General features: G+C 35.4%; 1 protein-coding gene across 1 annotated transcript in view; it reads left to right on the top strand.

The window, feature by feature from the left end:
• The window catches only part of LOC307146264 (uncharacterized protein), a gene marked incomplete at its 5' end in the record, with an annotated part of 159,992 nt that overhangs the window by 18,680 nt on the left and 123,909 nt on the right, over positions 1-17,403 (top strand). Inside the window, 2 exons of the mRNA XM_079850163.1 lie at positions 6,449-6,664; positions 7,197-7,346. Coding sequence (XP_079706289.1) covers positions 6,449-6,664; positions 7,197-7,346 — 366 coding nt within the window. The remainder of the gene's footprint in view (positions 1-6,448; positions 6,665-7,196; positions 7,347-17,403) is intronic.

Below are 17,403 nucleotides of genomic sequence, written 5' to 3'. Positions count from 1 at the left end.
GTACAAAAGAGTAAAATATGAGCAGAAAATGCAAGAGAGCACAAAGTACAGAGTAATATAACCAAGGAAAAATACTTTTTAAGAAAGCATGACCATGAGTTTAAAGGAGAAGTTCACTTTTAAAATGAAAATTCTGTCATCATATACTCACCCTCATGTTGTTTCAAACCTGTATGAATTTCTTTCTTCTGCTGAACAGAAAGGAAGATATTTAGAAGATTATCAGTAACCAGACAGTTTTTGGGTCCCAATGACTTCCATAGTATTTTTTTTCCTACTATGGAAGTCATTGGGACCCAAAAACTGTCTAGTTACTGATAATCTTCTAAATATCTTCCTTTCTGTTCAGCAGAAGAAAGAAATTCATACAGGTTTGAAACAACATGAGGGTGAGTATATGATGACAGAATTTTCATTTTAAAAGTGAACTTCTCCTTTAAGTTTTGTGCAAAAACTTTTAATGCGTTTAAAGTTTTTATTCATGCTTGTTATTTCTTGATTCACGCTTATTATATTTTGATCCGTGACCACGTTGTTTGCTATTCTGATCATTTGGCATTATTTTTTTCAGTTTGTGCAATATATTTTTACATGTGTTTTTAAATTTTTGATTCACGCTTATTATTTTTTATACATGACCGCTATATATTTGGCGGGAATTTGAGCCCATATATATCTTATTAAATTATAAATATTGTAGTTTTATTGATTGTATAAAGGTTTTCCATTTTTTCCATTTCAATTTAGCAGATACAGAGCTCTTTAATTCGCGATCAACCTCGTTTTATTGTAAGGTGAATTCAGCAAGGCATGCTGTGTCTTTGAAGCGACAAAGACTATTTGTTACAGTTTTTTCTTTCGTGATTTGTGTGGATGACTTATTTTGTTTCAGTGTTTGGGGTCAAAATGACCCCAATGGACTTTTCCTTCATTTTTTAAAAGTGTTACCTTCATCGCAGGGGCATGAAACTCTGTGACTTTTCCTAAATAATCTATCTAAACATGCACAAAAAAACTGGGCTTGATTTGGTTGTTCTAAAGGTGTGTAAAAAAAAAAGTACCACTTAAGGTGTTTGGGGTCAAAATGACCCCACATTGAAAATGAATGGGAAAATGAAAAAAATGACTTTTTAAAATTTTGTTTGTCAAAAAAATAAAAGTAAATCCATTATAAATCTGAAAATTTTTACAAATAAACCAAGGTCTGGTCCTAGAGCATAAATAAAAAGTAGAACGAACTTTCTATCTCATACACACACACACACACACACGCACACAAACACACACATGTAAGTGACTGCAACAGAGAGCATTTTTACAGAAATTGGCAAATAAAATAAACAAAACTGGCATAAATCTAAAAAAATTTACATTTAAATCAAGGTCTGGTCCTAGAGCATAAACCCAAAGTGGAATGAACTTTCTATCTCATACGCACACACACAAACACACACAAACACACACGTATGTCACTGCAACAGAGAGCATTTTTATAGAAATTGGCAAATAAAATCAACTAAACTGGCATAAATCTGAAAAATGTCACATATGCAACATGGAACAAGCTTGCCGTCCCCCTCACACACACACACACACACACACACACACACACACACACACACACACACACACACACACACACACATACTACAGTCATGTCATAGTGGTGACTTGTAAATGTATGTATAATAATTTGCAAAAGCAAGATAATTCAAAATATATCAGAAAACAACAACAAATTATAACTCTGACAAAACTACATATTTTTTATGTATTTCAAAATGTTTAAATAAATATTCACAAAATATATATCATAAAGTTGTGAGGAGAAGTTTAAGCATCAAGAAAAATGAAGTGAAAATGAATGAGTCTCTATGGCCCTCTATTGGATATATGTGGTCATTGCAATTTCTTTCTTTAATTATAATTTCTAAAGTTTTTCCACAAACCAGCAGATGTCAGTATTCTATCCCTAACACATAGAGCAATGTCCAAAAACTATTTAGATTTAATTAAGATCATCATTTAAGTGATTTTTTCTTTAAAATATCTTTTTTCATGAGCCAGTTTATGGCCTAGTTATGTAATTGTGCAGTAAATAGTTAAAAAACTTCAAAATTTCCACAAAAACACAGCATAAATGTATAGTTGAGAAGTAAATAAAAAAAATGATATATAGTTTTCCATATAAAAATGTATATTTCCTTATGTAATCGCTCTTTAAAAGTTTGGGGTCATTTTGACCCCAAACACTTTAAGTGTTATCCTTTTTTAACAGTGATTAAGGGTTAAGATTCTGTGTTTCTTATTATGCATCGCAAAGGGAATAAACTCTATCGATGCAACCCTGTTTTAAATAAATAAACTGTCCTGACACTTTATACCTTGAAATGTGCGATGGGTTTTCAAACTTAATTAATTTTATTTTTCTTTTACATTTTTATTGTTTATTTTTTGCTTATTGTTATTTTCATTGTTTATTAATTGAAAGCAATACTGTATTGAAAGTATTTTTCTGATTTGTTCGATCTGTTTTTAAAAATGTCTTCTGTTGCTATTAGGGATGTGCACGAATATTCGATTTTTCGATCTGTAATTATTATTCGAAAAATAAAATACTATTCGAATTTTATCGAATTTATGAAGCCGTAATACTTTGCGGGTCGTAAATGCAGTGAATCCCTGATAAATCCCCAAGCACTAACTCGCAGTTATAATTAAATGCACTGGATGGCACTGTGGCGCGTGTTTAACAAGTTGTTTGTAGCCTATTTGATCATAATGTCGTCGTCTGCCTCGCGAAGTTTGGAATTACTAGTCGAAAATGAGGTTACTAAATGATTTTACAAAATGGAATTACTTTTGATCAAATTAATTAATTAATCTGGAGTTATAATATCAATAACAATGAGAAATCACATGAAACCCAAACAGCAGTCGACTGAGGAAAGACAGCTGTCCATCACTGCATCACTACTGCAGGTAAGCGCAGCTGTAGTGCGAGTGATCCGAGATGATAACTTATCTAATAGCAAAATGATTTTGAGATATATTCTTCCTTTAAGTTTCGTTGAGAGAGAGGTTTAAGAACAGAAAACGCAATGTGCTGTTAGAACTAGAAGACCGTTATCTTTGTTTCTCTGAAACATCTGTCAGCGCAGCGCGTTTTCTCACTCGAGCAGAAATTGCTGGCGGCGCGCCTGCATGTGGATATTATTGTTTTTCTCAACATAAACGTGAAACAATATAAACACGATAATCATATGCTGACTCGAGTGTATGTGTACATTCTGTACGATAACTGGCGCAATCTGCTTTTCTCTGCTTATTAGGCGTTTTTTTCCGTTCGCGCTGCTTGAGCTTATATCCTTTTGTTCTTTATATTTTTTTGTTTACACATTTTCCTACTGTTTAATGTTTTCAATTAAAAGAAAACTTTAACATATTGTAAGCTTGTTGTGTATATTGCCTAATCGTAAGCTTCTTCAGAAATGGTGAAAAAAAAAAAAAAAACTTAAAAAATAACGTCTTTTTCGTTAAACGTCATTTAAATAAACGAATATTCGAATTTTATGAGCCCGAATATTCGAATGCAATATTTTTGAAAAATGCCCATCCCTAGTTGCTATGGCCGGGTATCACTGTCAGTCATATCAATTTCGTGAATTATAAAATAATAATAATTTAGCAGATTAAAGACGATCATCTTCATTTTCTGGCGGCTGACAGTCTTCCTTCATCAGATGTGTCGTCTTTGCAGCGGCTCAACTGGAATGTAGCAAATTTATGTTGTAATGTACAATTGATAATTAAACAAGATGCTTGACTTTAATAAACAGATACATATTTAAGCAGCAAGAACGGAAAAACATAAACTCTGTCTGCTACACTGAGATTTGATCTCAGATCGCTTGAAGCGACGAGAGGCTCATGTTGTTGCATTGACCACAGAGCTATCGTCTGAATACTGTTAAACTAATGTCTTATGCTCTTACAAAGCCTCATTGATGTGGCCTAATATTTTTCTATTGCAATGTTTTATGTTGAATTACGCAATAGAGAGAATAAACTGACACTTTGCAAAGTCTGCGATTGTAGCGCCTCTTAGCGGTAAGAGGCTGCAAATACACACCCGCAATTTCCCGCGGCGGAAAAGTATTATTCTGGCAACAACTCCCAGAATGCACTTGTTCACTGCCCTACGAGGCCACGCCTACCGGTAACAGAGCGCAGTTAAACAACAAGACTAGGCTACTAGTGAATCTCCGTGACGAGTCTGCCTGGGATTTCGAGACCGCCCAGAATGTCCGGGATTCACTTTTGTGTTCTACAGTCGCCATTCATTATGTTTACTGTGGCGAGCAGGACGAGACTGAGGGGCGCGGGAGAATGACGCGAGGCCGGTAGCGTGATTACTGATGAGCGACACCTGTGAGACGCACTGGTCTCGTATCTCTCACGGAGGAGCGGGAATTTTCTTAGCAATGTTAAAACTAGTGGTGGGCATAGATTCATTTTTTTAATCTAGATTAATCTCACTGTAATCTTGGAATTAATCTAGATTAATCTAGATTAAAATGGCTCATTTGAATTCTGCCGAAGGCATTCAGAATATGTGCGTGCTACCCAAATAATGACTAAAGGGCACGTGTTTCTTAAATACAAAGTGAAATTTAAAAGAACTTGTGAAGAAATGCCAGAGATTTTTTTATTTTTTATTATTAAAACTAACATAATAAAGTATGATTTTTTAAATTTTTTAATTTATTTTTTACTTTGATGAGCATACAAAACAAAACAGCTCCTTGGAAAAAATGAAATGTAGCCTAATATTGTAGTAGCCTAGTTATAAACAAAGGTTTATTTTTAGTTCAGATTAACATTTGAGGGCAGCAATTTTATTCATAATGTCAAAATAAAACCAACGTAATGTTACTTGAAAGCATTATAGCCTACTATTCCTGCCAAACTTCCATGGTTGCAGTTAGTTTTACTACAGTAAATCCATGGTAAATGTTGCAGATCTGTGGACACTGGATAGTTCATTCATGGCACAATGTTTCTTCCTGGTTTACGCACTGTTTGATCCGTTAATAACGGAGAAATGTGAATGTTTCTCACTAGATCTCGCAGCGATGTTATTACTTAAGTAGCGAATTCAAATGATTTATTTACTGGATCTCTTGATCAAAGACCGGCTAGCGCTGCTTTGGTCCAAACTGATAAACCACGGTCCGTCAACCACACAATAACGAGTAGCTCAGTTTCGTTCCGCTTGCATTACGTTTGCCATTTGATGTCGGACAATGTTGACCCGCCTACATTTGATTCAAATGATTTGAAATAACGAAATTTTGGTCGGCAGGAAAAATGGTCCAACGAACCGTTCGGTTTGAAAATGCGTACCGAACACCGAACCGAATCCGCACTAAAATATCAAGGTGAAAGTCATCATAGCTTGCTTAGTATAGACCCAGCTCCCAACCCAACTTTGAGAATAGATTAACGGCGATATTTTTTTTATCGCCCGATAAGAGTCTCACGTTAACGCAGCACGTTAACGCCGATAACGGCCCACCACTAGTTAAAACGCACATTAACCCATCACTTGTTTAGCGTTCATGTAAACACTACATTCAGATTCACCAATCGGAATGAATTCAGTTAGATTGAAACAAAAGGTGTGCATGTAAACAATGAATGATGACTGCAGAAAGCAAAAGCCGAATCCCGGACATTTGACGGCCGGACATGTCCGGGAAAAAGAGGATGATAAGTCCTACTACTCTGCTTTCTCCACAGAATAAGGACCTGTTAGCTTAGCTTCCAAAAAAAGATGGCTGACACTATTTGTACATTCTGTGAGTGAGATCCCTCTATGGGCGGGTTGAAAACATGCGGATCTAGTGCCTTCTATTGGCTGTAGTCTTTAGCCTCTGGCCAAAAAATCCTCCGATGACGTAAAATGATGATTTTTGCATCATCTGAGGATTTTTTCCAGACAAAAAATGCATAAATCTCTTGTCTCAGGGGGATATGAGGGAGGGAAGCACGGTAATTTGAAAATACTACAGGTTTTCTACTGATACAAAGCTTAATGCTAAATCCTGAAGTATCCCTTTAACTTTTTTCTTTCTTTTTTTTAATCGTAACCATTCGGCAAATATTGATGTATTGTCTCGGCGTGTTCATCTGCTTATCTTAATACCTCAGCTCAGATTCTTCAAGAAATAAAAAGTGTTGCGCTGCTCGGATTCTGTTGACAGTAAATCCAGCCTTCTTCGATTTGATTGGCTATCAAACATTTCAACATTGACGAGCCGATGCACTGAGACTGAGCACGCTAAATTTTTGACACAAGTGGGCCGCGCTGGCCATTCGTCTGGGCTGACGGAAAGATAGGCTATGCACATTTTCTATAATTCGTTCTTTATATATATTTACGTAGCAATGGACCAAACCAAGTTGTACGGCCCACCGGGAAAAGTCCAGGTGAACCAGATGCCCAGTCTGCCCCTGCCAGGAGTGTGTCCAAGCAGAAAATATAAACCAGGAATGTGTGCCCGGATACGTTTCGTGTCGTGTGCCGATGACAGTGACTGTGCCAACAATGAGAAATGCTGCAACAATGGATGTGGACTTCAGTGTATGGCTCCAGTTACAGGTATTTTTATATTATATTATCTATACTATAGCCTACTACATTACATTACAACATTACATTACATAACACTATGGGGCTGTAGAATGCTTGAATCTGATTGGTCCATATCACTTCGCCAAATGATTTCAGTTATTTCAAAGGTCCTTACAGCAACAACAGCAAAAGAACCAAAACCCATGACGACACTGACCAAGCAAAAAAATATAGTAAACCATAGGATAAAAACAACAAATTATTTCCATTTTTTTGGGAAATACTGTAATTTTAAAGCAGAATAATTGACTCCGGTCTGTTGAATTATTAGAAAATAATGCACACTCAAGGTGTTTCTTGCTTTAGATCAGAAATGGCATGTGAAGTTCAAAATTAATTAAAGAAACTGCAAGTTATTCACTGATAAAACATTTTAAAGTAGAAAGACTGAAATAGTTCTTTTGTAAAACGTATTCCAATATTATAAACCTTTTTTTACAGTGAAAACTTCATTCAGCATTCAGTGATATGGCTTCTCTGTCATGTGTCTGTATAACAGCAAACCCAGGAGTGTGTCCAATCACAACATATGAACCAGGAATGTGTGCCCGGATACGTTTCGTGTCGTGTGCCGATGACAGTGACTGTGCCAATAATGAGAAATGCTGCAGCAATGGATGTGGACTTCAGTGTATGTCTCCAGTTACAGGTATTTTTATATTATATTATATTATATTATATTATATTATATTATATTATATTATATTATATTATCATAGGGCTAAAAAGTAGCCCTGGACTTTCTGGCACAGAGAGGCCCACCACAACAAATCACAACATAAACCCACCAGCTCATTATGCACAGAGCAATTTTTAACGGCACTTACTAACATAAAAATATAACACAATACAGAAATATAAATGCTATTTTTTTTATTTAAATGCTTATCATTAACATTAATGAATAATGATTAATAAATGTCTTTCCTGGTGGATATGGCAACTAGTAAATGCTCTGGTATGGTCTAGAACAGTGTTTCCCAACCTTTTTTCAGTCACGGCACCCTTTGAAATTTTTCAAAAATTTGTGGCACCCTTCACTACTGTTGTCACGATACTACTTTGATACGATACCTTGAAATGTATCAATTTTCAATACCACAGGGAAGACCGCCTGCTGTCATATAGATATTTTTGATATTATCTAAAAAATGTTTTTGTTCATCCATTGAAAATCAAGGAATTTCTTCTGAAGAGATTAGAGATGCACCGATTACAATTTTCTAGGCCGATTCCGATTTCCGATTTTTCATTGAGTTTGACCTGCCGATACCGATTTTAGCCGATTCCGATTTAATTTTTTTCTAACCACTTTACAGCACACACAAATATTTATTTTCGATCTTTTCTTTAACCCTTTCACGCGTAAGTTTAAAATATTCTAACTGACACCCCCAGAGTGAGTTTTTTCAAGGCGAACGTTCCCTTTAATGTTTCCATGGCGACGCGTCACGCGATACACCGCAGTCTACTGTATGACAGATGTGTCGCTTTTATTTCGCTTTTCCTTTTTTATTCAAAATATTCACAAACTTGCTTACCATGTCATCAACTAGCCTATCTGATATTCCGATTCTCAAATAAGTTACGTGTAAGTGAGTGTGTTTGGTCGTTTAAAAACCAATAATCTTGATCTATAACATGAGATGGGCGCCGCAATGTTGTCCTGTCAGTCGGATTTACAGCACGTGAATTCAGTTTCTCCCGAAATGAATGCAAGAAAGTGGCCGGTGAACTGAGAAGAATAGAGTAAACTTTATAGTTACTTCCACTATGTTTGTCTGATATGAATAATACATGTCGGCAAATTATATTTGAATAGATTGTTATTGCTGCTTCCACAGACATCAGTGTGTATTTTACAAACTCCAAATGTATTGTTTTACTCGTGCTTATGTGTATTTAAATATCTGAAACCTAAAATAAACATTATGAGGTTGAAAACACTGCTTAGTTGTGATATATGACAGCGCTGAATGCGTCCGACTCTGGCTCAGCGCCAGCCAACGCGCGAAAGCACAGTTTGAATCTGGCAGTATTGCGACGTCACTGAACATTATAAATGTGGCACCGTAACGTTACTCTCAGGGGCACAGAAATAAAAATCCCATATATGAGACCGAACCGCTCAAAAGGTTAATCATGCGGCGCCCGAGTGCATTTGACCGGCATAAAATCGGCATATGTCAGACTGACCGGCCGGTCGCCGGTCATGGCCGATCACGTGAAAATCGGCCAATTCCGGTCACCAGCCGATCAATCGGTGCATCTCTAGAAGAGATCATTTTATATGATAACATATTTGATTATAGCTTTTATTAATATATAAACATTGTTCAATTACCATTGCAAATCTCACCTAAATGTTTGTTTATTGTGTATTTGTTTTTATATGGGGATCATTTTGTTATAATTGCACAAGATAGCTTGTTTTAATATATTTTTCAATGTAATCATTTCACAGTTAATCTTCAAATTAATGTAGAAACAACATAAAGACAATATATTTTAAATAATTGTTTAATGGCATCTTTTTATGAATGAAGGCCAGTATCACTGATAACAATACTGCTACTGATGTCTTCAATTATTTATTTATTTTCAATTTTAAACATTAATTATCGCCATTCAACACTACAGTATAATTGAAAGCTATCAATTTTAATATTTATTTGGCTCCAAAAAATATTACAAATGTTAATTTAAGTGAACTTAAAACAATCCTCACATAAGTCCAAAATAAATTTCATATTTAACTGTGCCCTTCCTACCTAACAAGTAGGAAATACACAGAAATTGAACACAGTTATCAAATACTTTAGTCTTCACTGCATAAATTATAAATTAAATATAGGTTAATCCTTATTAAAGCTACAAGCGTTCTTTAGTCAAGAGCAGTGAGTGATTTTCTCTGTTACCTGCATGTGTTCTTTGATTCTGCTGTCACGGCTGCACATGGAGCACGCGTCCCATTTTCTCACAACTCTTTACGTTCCTTTAGGACTTTATTTAACTCATTTAAAACTGCTCTTATGAGGATACTCAACAAAACGGACATTTTGGCATAATTGTGTGTTATTATTCATTCAAGCGCGAAAGAGAACTCGATTCTGGCGCGCGTCTATCTGTGCGCCCTGTGTGTGAAAGGACATTCACAGGCAGCGTGTTCTCTTTTGTCTTTTCGCGCTTGCATGGTTTAAAAGCATTTGCATGAAGAAGAACGTGATCATATTATGTAACGCTAGCCAAAGGATGACAGAAAAAAGGATGCTGCGTGAATTGCGTTAATAACGCGTTGAACTGAAAAACATAACCGGACATGGAAAACGTACGATTTGCACTTTCATTATAAATTTGTGTGCGTAATTTGTTGTTATTAGAGACATCCGAGATTGATACATCTTTTTTTTCTTATTATTTTTACTTTTTTACTGCGAACTTCAGGTGTGTGCATGCGATATTGTAACATGCGCGAGGGGGGAGGGGGGATCTGTGGCGTGTACACTAACTGTGATTGACAGTCAGATCTCACACAGCCCTACGCTGATTGGACCAGAACCGGGAGTGGTGGATTTTTGCAAAACAAATAACAGGCTCCAGGTGGAGGTAGAAGCGCGTTTTTTTTTCTAAAACCGGCTGATTTATGTTGTTCTGTTGGATCATAGTGTCGGTGTCAGTGAATATGATAATAAAATTCTTTCCGAGTGCAGCTTTAATAATAGCTGTTACAGCTGGGCTCAAGGTTTCAAACACTTCCTTGTAAAGACGAGTTAGGATGACATAAGACTCACAGCTGGAACATTTAGCCTTGGAAACAATATCAGCTAGCTGAGCAGAGGTAACTGGCTGAAAACAAGTTTAGCGAATCAGTTGGTGAACAAATCAAAGAGGGATCATATGTTGCTGGCTTAATGGAAGCCTTGATCACCAAAACTTTATTATCGAAAATTTTTAAAAGGTTTCTCGAGATGGAACAAGAGAAGGAGCTGGTAAGGGATTTAGCAATAATAATCCTTTCCATTATAATTAGACATGTTTAGTTCATATCAGATACACATTGTGTAGGTAACTTTAAAGTTTACTCTATTCTTCTCCCAGTTCACCGGCCACTTACTTTCATGTATTTCGGGAGAAGTGGATGAATTCACGTGTTGTAAATCCAACAGATCCGATACTCTGAACTGTGGCACAAACTAACATGCGCATACAGCTCAACTAATGCGATCGTTATAAAGGTGTTAAAGGTTATAAACAATAAAACACATCCACTTGCATATATTTGACAATCGGAATATCAGATATTTCATGCCATAGTTAACAAATTTGTGAATATTTTGAATAAAAAAGGAAAAATGACATAAAAGCAGATCAACATTCATTCAGCGCTGTTGTTGCTGCGGTGTGTTACGTGACAAGCAATTAGGGCTGAACGATTTTGGAAAATAATCGAATTGCGATTTTTTTTTTTTTAACCAATATTGCAATTGCGATTTAATATGCAATTACATTTTAAGTTCTTTATCTTCTGTATTATTCGACAAAGACAAGTAGTGGTCGACCGATATGGGATTTTTAATGGCCGATGCCGATATTGAGAAAGCAATCTGGCCGATTGGCCGATATGAGGCCGATACAATACATGTGAATACAGTAAATGAGAGACATAAAGAATATTGGTGAAACTAAATGAACATTTATTGTACATACTATTTATGCAAAATTCTTTTTTCAATAAAAAATATTTTCTAAGAAATTAAAATGTAAACAAAAAGGTAAGGTAACACTTCAATAAATAAAGTTTTAGTGCAGCTTCTTGTCTGCTTTAATATTTACAGTAATTTTTTCAGTCACATAAATAATTACTGCTGCTTACTGCAGGTTACAAATAACATTTATCATTAATGAACCAATCTAAACAATATTCATAAATTAATGACAAAATAGTATGTGCAATTACAGTATACGTTTTATGTACAATACATAGTTAAATATAAATCTCACATAGTTTATTTACACTATTTACTTTAAACAGGTTGTTTTACTTCAAGTATATTTAAATAATAATGATTTATGTGTTTAGTTTTGCTTGTTTGTTTCTTTAAAACGTTGCAAGCCGTCACATGTATTTGTATGACATACATGAAATGAACATGTATACTACACACGATATTACGCCAATCATGGATAAATAAATACAGTAGATAGTGAATAACATTTTCAAGGATTTATTTTCAAACGTAATATTATTACATAGTGTTCTCCTCTCATCCACCTCACGCGACCAACTGATCTGTAATGCACGCGACCCAGCTTTTCCGTGCACGCGAGTCCGTGGGAAAACAGCGTCTAGTTTAAATGTAACCCGAGAACAACGCGCGTATCTGAGGAACAGCCAGTCACAGGATTTTTGACTGTTTGTGAGGTAAAATGTTTTCAGTTTTGTTTGAATTCATTTATATCACATCTGTGACCCCCACTGGAGCTACCGCTGGGCTGCGGATCTGACATATCACGGTACTGTTTGAATAGACTCTGCTGCACGCCGGAGTGTTTTTGTGTGTAACACAATGTAGCGTCAGGTTAGAAAGCGAATGCGAATGGTCATTTACTGTGTCTGTCAGATGTCTGCTTCACTTCTGAGTGGCTTGTCTTACGGTGCTGGGCGGAGCAGAGCGAGTGTATTCAGTTCATTCACGCTCGCTCTGTTCGCGTCAGTGGAAAAAAGCGCTAATGCACAGTCACAAACTGTTTTGAAATATATCGGCCTAACGGAAAGATTTATCGGCCGATGCCGATATCTAAAAAATTCCGAATATCGGCCGATAAATCGGCCTCGGCGATATATCGGTCGACCACTAAAGACAAGCAATAAATCATTGTATAGTAGGGATGGGAATCTTTAGGCACCTCATGATCTACTTTTTCTCTTAATTAATCTTATTAATAGCACTTAAAATCTTAGGGGCACTTTATAGGGCACTTGCACTTTCACTTTCACGATTACAGGGGCAGGGGCTCAAGCCTCCTCGGCCCCCCGCCATGCTCTTGCCACTGAGCAAAATAACCAAATTATTTCCATGTTTTTTTTTAGAAATAATAAGTGGAATAATGGACCTGAGGTGTTTGCATTTTAGATCAGAAACCTTTGTAGATCAGAAATTGCTAGTAAAGTTAAAAAATAATTAGAAACAGAAGAACAGCAAGTAACACATTAAATTAAAAAAAAAAAATTAACCCCCCAGCTTGCTTTTTTTCAGTTCAGTTCAAAAGAAATTAATTTTGCTCTGTGGACTTTGATATTACAAGCCAGTTTCATACATCAATCGATTCTGTTAAATGTGTATTATTTTTGTGTATACTCACAATAAAAACAAAGGGTTGTGCTTTTTGCCAAATGAAGAAAAATAAACGTGATGCGAGTTCTGCCTTCTCTCTGTCAGTGAAGACCATTCTGAAACGCGTCCGAAAATGAACTGTAACTCAGCGAATACTCAGTCAAACAGTCACACAGACACACAGGCATGAAGCTTGAATTATCTTCTTTTAAATGAGGTAATTTATTTAAAAAACAAATATTCTCATCTTGTGAAACCTGTATTAAAAGAGAGCAATCCCAGTCGAGCTCATTAGAGCTAATTCAAAGGTAATGTGAACCCGCCCACGGAGAGCGCGTGCTATTCAAACGCAAATTACTGAGGCAATCCAAGCAAACCTGTGAACAGCTCGAGAAAACACAAGTTTAATCATATCATTTACACGTGTTTACACCATCTTGCAGCGCTGTGAGGAATAATAATAATCTACCTCAGAGTGCGGGTATTGCAGGAGAGAGGATCCGAATATGTAGTAAGTTTTTTTTTTTCTTCTCAAGTTAATCGCGTTTCTGTGAATGAATGAACGGCAGCCGCAGAGATGCGCGCTGTTTATCACAGCTCGCAAAAAGACAGTTTAAATTTAAATTGTGTCTCTGTGTGAATGAATGATGATGTTTTAGCAAACTGTATTGCTATACTGAGTTGAACAGAAATAAAAAAATCGACAGAAATATGTTGAAATAAAATGTAGGCTATTTGTATAAGCAACGTATTAAACTGAAAATTAACATTTATATGCCCTAATATTTCATAAAAACAACGTTACAGTCAGGCGTTTCTGTTTGTGAATGAATGTTTCAGTTTTAGCAAACTGTATTGCTATACTGAGTAAAAATCGACTGAAATATATTGAAATAAAATGTATTTGTATAAGCAACGTATTAAACTGCAAATTAACATTTATATTTCTTATAATAAAAATGAAAGACCTATGTTACAGACATATGAAAGACAACATTTCGTTGATTAGTTTTGGATAGATTATACATTTTTACTGTAAAATATCTGCCACCTCAAATAAGCTTTTGTTTGCCAATATTTGCTCATGTTAAATATAGTATGTTTTGTCAAAAATGATCAAATAATCAATCAAATCCTTAACTTTGAAATATGTATGATAAAATGTATACTTTAGTTTTTACAAAGAAAGATTACACTTGAATTGTTGTTGTAATTGTAATCTTTTTAATAAAAAATATATTTACAAGGTAGATGTAAACAAACTATTAAAAGGTAAATATAAGCCTTTTCTTTAAATAATTTTTATTGTGTTTTATTAGTGACAAATTTGGGGAGAGGATAAATATTCCAAAACTGAAAATACAGTATGAGAATTAACTGCACAATTACTAGACATGTTTTCCTTGGATATTATAGGCCAAATTGCAAGCACAATATGTGAAAAAAAAAAAAAAAATTGAGATGCTTCCAACTGTTGCTCTTGCATTCTTGTGGCTCAGTGACTCACCTGAATGAATGGCTAATTAAGTATGCAGGCCCCAATGTCTCCAGGTGTGAACCACTAAATATGCATCATCGTTGACGCCCACTCCGCATATTGCCTTTCCAAACAGAAAGTGCTTTGCAAAATTCAAATCAATGTATTGTGTTATGTGAATGATAAGGCAGGGTGATTTTCACATCATTTTGAAGAAAAAACACTAGGTGATGACATCAATTAGACAAAAGTCTTATTGGCACATATTTAGAATGTGTTTTATGGCCTTATTTCAGAAACTTTAGTTTTTAGTTTTTTCAATAACCATGCATAAACATTATTCTCTCAAAAATGCAGACATGTACATTCTTGTTGCTCACATTTCATGGTAGCCCTGTTTGTGCTAAATAGTGTGTAATTTTTTTTTTGCCATTAATATGTTTATAAGCAACTGAAAAAAGCACAAATGTCAGGGCATGTCAGAACATCTCAAGGACCCCAAAAACACCTTAGACCCCAGAGGGTTAACCTGTTAAGCTGCAACCCCACTTTTGAAAAATCCCCAGAAATGACATACCCAAACTGAAACAGATACAGTTCATGAACCCTTTGTACTAAAAGCACAAGTATGATCTCATTTAAAAGCTGACACCTGGCAGTTTATTGTAAATGTATAATTAATTATTGTCATAATGACAAAAAAGTTATAAATAGCTTCAAAGTTTTCTAAAGTTATTAGAAATTAATTTTTATGAAACATCCTCATGAAAATAAAATTGAAGTTGGCACTGTAGCAATCTAGAAATGCACTACAGCTAAAGCCACATGTGTTAACATTTTATGTTTAAAATCTGAAGATAATAAGTCCAAAACTCTGTATTTAGTGAAATGTTTTTCAAGACCATGTCAATGACTTTATTTTGATTTGACGCTAACATGCTACTGATGTTTATTGTCATCTTCTAACCATCTATCCAGTATATTGTCTCTATTGTTTTGTGGTGCAAACGATCCCCATTCAGTCTCAGTCTCCCCCTGAACACATTCACACCTCTCCAGCCTGGTTATGGCTCTAAATATGCATTTCTTTTGTCTGCATTATAGTTACTAACGACTGGCTATTCACAGGCTATTCATAGGGTTTCAGTCCCTAATTTCTTTTCTCAAAGTTCACCTCACATTTTAAACTGTATCAAATGCATATATTGAATAAAGAAACATTTCAGTAAGCATTCAAAATATCATGAAAGTATAACTTCTAGTGGCAGGTGCACCTAGGGCTAGCTAGCATGTTAGCTTAGCACACCATCAATACACGACAATTTATGAAATTAAAACCATGTTTGTGCTCCAAACTTACTTCATAACGCAAGTAGAGTATTTTAAATAATCTTCTGTGATTTAATTTGGCTTCAGATAAAAAAAATCAGACAGAAAATATACTATGGTATAGTATTCTGCACATTGAAAGTCTATATAGATTAGCATTACATTATAAATATAATCTATTATTATGGAAATACCTGGCATGGCTTGAAAAACACAGGTAACTCAAATATCATTGCAAACATGTTTATTGTCTTCAAAACGTCTGTATCTGCATTTTATAGCGCAATCTCTTGTTAGCTTTGTGTGTATCAGTGACGTCCTGGAATGTCACATGATCATGGCTCTTCTTCATGTTCCATATATGGACTATTATTGTGCATAATAGCGCCCTCAGGCTATTGGTATGAATTGAAAACACAGTAAATCAGAGTACCAAAGCTCATAAAGATTACATCGACGCATTTGGGTATAAATTCAATAAATATTATTCCTGTCTATAGAAATATGATGTAAATCTATGAGAATCTATCAATATTTCTCCAAATCTGCACATTTTTGAGCTAAAGCCCTGAAGGACGTTGTTTTGTGTATCGCTGTCATGACGACAGCACGGGAGTTTTTTATGAATGAAAGCGGCTGACGCGCATAATTCATATTAAAGGTATCGACTCATTTTTTCATTTCATAACTCCTGACACAAATTAAGACATAACTGTCACTATGAGTTTCTCAGAATACAATAGTGGTCAAATACTGAAACTTGAGTATTATATCTTTTTAATTATGTATAGTTTGTCAAGGTATAACATTAAATCTGATAGTAATTTTGAATTAAATAAAAAACGCTTCAGTGCGTGGGCGCACTGGCAACGGTTAACAGGTTAAGTAGAAAGACTGAAATAGTTCTTTCTTGTAAAATGAATTCCAATAATATCTACAACTTCCAAAAATATTTTTTTACAGTGAAAAATTGTTTTCAGCATTCAGTGATATGGCTTCTCTGTCATGTGTCTTTATAACAGCAAAGCCAGGAGTGTGTCCAAGCACAAGCTTTGAACAAGTATGGTGTATCATGAAGGGGTTAGAGTTGTGTGCCGACGACAGTGAGTGTCCCAACAATGAGAAATGCTGCAGCAGTGCATGCGGTGGACGTCAGTGTACAGCTCCAGTTACAGGTATTACATTACATTACATTACATTACATTATACTACAGGGCTATTGAATGCTTGAATCTGATTGGTTGACGAAGATTCTAAGGTGTGCAATTATTCTCCATGTCATAACATGTCCATATCACTTCGCCAAATTATTTCAGTTATTTCAAAGTTCCATACAGCAACAACAGCAAAATAACCAAAAACCCCAGTGAAAAAGACATTCAGCATTCAGTGATATGGCTTCTCTGTCATGTGTCTGTATAACAGCAAAGCCAGGAGTGTGTCCAAGCACAAGCTTTGAACAAGTATGGTGTATCATGAAGGGGTTAGAGTTGTGTGCCGACGACAGTGAGTGTCCCAACAATGAGAAATGCTGCAGCAGTGCATGCGGTGGACGTCAGTGTACA

The sequence above is a fragment of the Squalius cephalus genome, assembly GCF_949319135.1.
Source record: "Squalius cephalus genome assembly, chromosome: 18".
Classification (NCBI taxonomy): Eukaryota; Metazoa; Chordata; class Actinopteri; order Cypriniformes; family Leuciscidae; genus Squalius; species Squalius cephalus.
This window is presented reverse-complemented; position numbering and strand designations above follow the sequence as displayed.